The sequence below is a fragment of the Eimeria maxima genome, genomic scaffold (assembly GCF_000499605.1).
Source record: "Eimeria maxima Weybridge genomic scaffold, Emw_scaff1689, whole genome shotgun sequence".
Classification (NCBI taxonomy): Eukaryota; Apicomplexa; class Conoidasida; order Eucoccidiorida; family Eimeriidae; genus Eimeria; species Eimeria maxima.
The window spans coordinates 2,697-6,544 of NW_013564604.1; the positions used below are offsets into that span (position 1 = coordinate 2,697).

The 3,848-nt window shown below is 36.1% G+C and overlaps 1 protein-coding gene across 1 annotated transcript; it reads right to left on the reverse strand.

Moving 5' to 3' along the window:
• Window positions 1-784: 784 nt before the first annotated feature.
• EMWEY_00054890 (small heat shock protein 20, putative) lies at window positions 785-1,478 on the reverse strand (the record flags this gene model as incomplete). Its single annotated transcript, XM_013480165.1, has 2 exons — window positions 785-891; window positions 1,109-1,478. 2 exons carry the CDS (start codon window positions 1,476-1,478, stop codon window positions 785-787), a joined length of 477 nt encoding a protein of 158 aa, XP_013335619.1.
• Between the last annotated feature and the right edge of the window lie 2,370 nt (window positions 1,479-3,848).

A 3,848-nucleotide genomic window follows, 5' to 3' on the forward strand; every position in this document is an offset into this window, starting at 1 on the left:
TTACTACGCCTTATTCAATTGCCTCCTCAGGGAAAAGGAAATATCTACCAACACAGACACAACATTTATTTATTTATTTATTTATTTATTTAAATCCTCCTCTTATAGTCTTTGTACAGAGAAAGATGGAGAAGAAAGAAGAGAAAAAGATGCAACTTATACACGTCAACAGCTAAATGCATGCATGCATGCATGCATGCATGCGGACGGCAACAAGTAATGCGCATGCAGGTTTTGGGGCTTGATGAAGAAGGAAAACAGAGGCACAGAATAACAGCAATGCTAACTGCAAAAGAAAGCAGCAGCAGCAGCAGCTGTCAATTTATGCATGCAAGCATGCATAAAGGAATGCATGCAGCAGCAGCAGCTGCTGCGGCTGCTATTGCTGCTGCTGCTCTGTAGATCCATGCATGCATGCATACATGCATGCATGCAGCCTCCCTAGAACAACTACTCAATGTTGCTGGACACCTTATACAAATTCTATGAATCGAATGGCGTTGCCATGAATAAATAAATAAATACATAAATATATAAATAAATAAGAACAAATATACAAACTACACAGCAAACAGAGCCATACGATGGTGTCAGTGAGGATAATATATATAATATATATAATATACAATATTATATATAATTATGTATATAATATACATAATTATATATAATATATATTATATTTATTAGGCATGCGCAGCAATTTTGTGCTGCGGCATCTCTTGGTCATGAAGTTGTCTTATAAATGCAGCAAATAATCAATAAAAAAAGGAAATAAAATAAATTAACGAAGTTTTTCTCCTTTTCTATCGGATTTTTCTGCTGCAGCATTAATATCAATACGTCTTTTCTCTACAGGTTGTACACATTTGAATTTAACCTCCAATACACCTGAAGAGAAAAAGTTGCACATACACCCGAAGAAGAAGATAGCGATCTAGATGGAAAGCGGACATAAATTAGAATTTTAATCATAAAATAAATTAAATAATATAAAAAGAATACGATTTATTCAAAAGATTTTTTAATTTAATGACATTTTACCCTCGATTTCCCCTTTTTTGTTACTGCAGCAGCACCACCAACAGCAACAAGAGCAGCAGCTTACCTGCATTGAATTGTGCAGCCATTGTATCCTCAAGTGCATTAGAAGGAAGCTGAAATCTTCTACAATAATATCCTGTAGGTCTTTCATGAGCAATAAGACGAAGTTGTGATCCAAATCTTTCCTTTAATTCACTCTTAGATCTAGGTCCTCCTATAGATAATAGACCATCACCTACCTCTATATATATATCATCCTTAGATGCACCAGGTAAATCCATTAATAATACTATATTCTCTTCTTTAGGGTCATAAAATAAATCTATTGATGGTATAAATGATACTTTACTCTTTATATCATCAGGAGGGGATATCTCTTGCATCTCGTTAGCAGGAAGTGCTGCCTGCATCTTCTTGGGGCCAGAAGGTATCATCTGTTAAATAAATAAATAAATAAATAAACAAATAAATATAAATTAAATCAATTAATATATTTATTTATTCTTTTTATTGTATTTAATTACTTTTTATTATTTAGTAATAGAAGGGGGAGACGGGGGAAGAATTAGCTATAATAAATACTTAGCAGCAACAGGATTAGGAGAAACAATATTCAAGTACTACTACTAGAGAGGTGTGTGCTGCTGCTGTTGCTGCTGTTGCTGCTGCTGCTGCTGCTGTTTCTTTGAGCATGAGGTGATGTATATCTACCAGCAGATCCGATGCTTCCTCTATCCAGAGCAGCAACAGCAGCAGCAACACCAGCAGCAGCAGCAGCAGCAGCAGATAAATGACTTACTTTGTCAATGACGAGTTGATCTGCTTCAGACTCCGTCTTGGGCCCGAAGGAGCAACAGTCACACATCCTGACTAAGTCTGTATACGCATGCATGCACAGCAGCAGCAGCAGCAGCGGAGAATTAGCACCAGCAGCAGCAGCAAGATAAGCAAGAGAAACAGGAACAATAGGAGCAGCAGCAGCAGCAGCAAAAGATGAATATGAACAGATATGCATGCCTGCAGCACAATGATACACATCGAGCCACTGCTGACCACAGCAAGAGACCAGTTGTTGTTGCTGCTGTTGCTCCTGCTGCTGCTGCTGCTTGCATGCGGTGATTATTCCTTTTCTTTTGGCCTAAACTTAATATAAACTCTGCAGTTGCAGCAGCAGCATCTGTCTGTACTGCTAAAAGAAGCAGCAACGGCAGCAGCAGCAGCAGCAGCGGCGGCAGCAGTGGACCAGCATCGACTCGGGCGGCACAGCCTAGCGGTAAGGATAAAAGGTATTTATTTATGTTTTTTTTTATTTATTTATATTAAATAAAATAAAATAAATAAAAAAAGAAATAAATTAATTGCTGCTGTTAAAGAAGAAGAAAAATGAAGGAGAAATAGCTAACCCGTTAATATACAAGATCAGCAGCAGCAGCAGCAGCAGCAGCAAGAAGGTAATCAAGAACTTAATAGGCTTACTAAGGAGTCCTCTTGATGATCTTTAAGAAATAAGGGGGAAAAGGGAGAAAAAAGGAGGAAAGGGGAGCAAAAGGGAGGAAAAATACAAAGAAAAGGAGGAAAGGTCAGAGAGGGAAGAAAGAGAGAGCTGCCTATACACCTCAGAAGAAGAGCCACACCAGTCGCCGTCGCTGCTGCTGCTGCTGTGCTGCTGCTGCTGCTGCTGTAGGTGTGATTAGCGGCTTATTTTTGATTAAAGATGAATAATTTTATATTATTTGTATATTAGTTTTATTTAAATTAAAAAAGAAGCAAAAATAAGCATAATATACCTTTATTCTCCATATACCCCGTAGGGTGTATCGATACCTCTATATGGTGAATATATGTATGGCTATTTATATATATAAGGAGAAGATAATCAGCATAAATAGAGGGAAGAAAAGAATAATAAAATATTATTTAATTAATTTTTTAATTTAATTTAATTTAATTTAAATAAATAAATAAATATAATCCTCTTTCCTTCATCAGCAATACACCAATAGCTGCCTGTACACCCCAATGTAACCACCGGTCGCTCTCTGCTGTATCCCCACATAACAATTAAATGACGAACTCCCCACAGCTAGCTATAGCTAGCTACAGCTAGCTATAGCTAATTATACTAGCTAGCTGTAGCTAGCTATAGCTAGATGCAGCTAGATGCAGCAGCTACGGGGTATATATATAGAGGATAATAGTATTAATGTTAATAATAACTAGTAAAGAAAAAAGAAAAAAAAAAGAAAAAAAGAAAAAAACCTTTTTTTCTTGTTTTTTTTTAATTAATTAAATTAAGAAGGAAAATAAATTTATTAATTAAATACATAAACACTAAATAAGGGTTTAGGGTTTAGGTCTTCATACAGACACCATACAGACAGCTGCACAAGAGAGCAGCAGCAGCAGCAGCAGCAGCAGCAACAGCAGCAGCAGTAGAAGCAGAAGCAGGAGTTAAGTAAGTATATAAATAAAGAGAAAAGGACAAAAAGAAAATGCATACATAAATAAACTAAATAATAATACTGCATGCAAAAAGCAAAAAAAGAAGCAAAAAAAAAGTATTTATTTTCTTCTTTTTCTCCTTTTTTCTCCTTTTTTCTTTCTCTTTTTTTATTATATATTTATATATTTAATAATAAGGGATTTGATCATATAATAGCCATAGACGGCAGGGGGGCCCCTTAGAGGGCCCCCCACCCCCCACCCCTTGATGCAGGGGCCCCCTAGAGGGGCCCACTGTGTGTCTATTTATCTATTTATTTATAAGGAGAAAAATAAATAAACAAATAAAAAAAAAAAAAAAA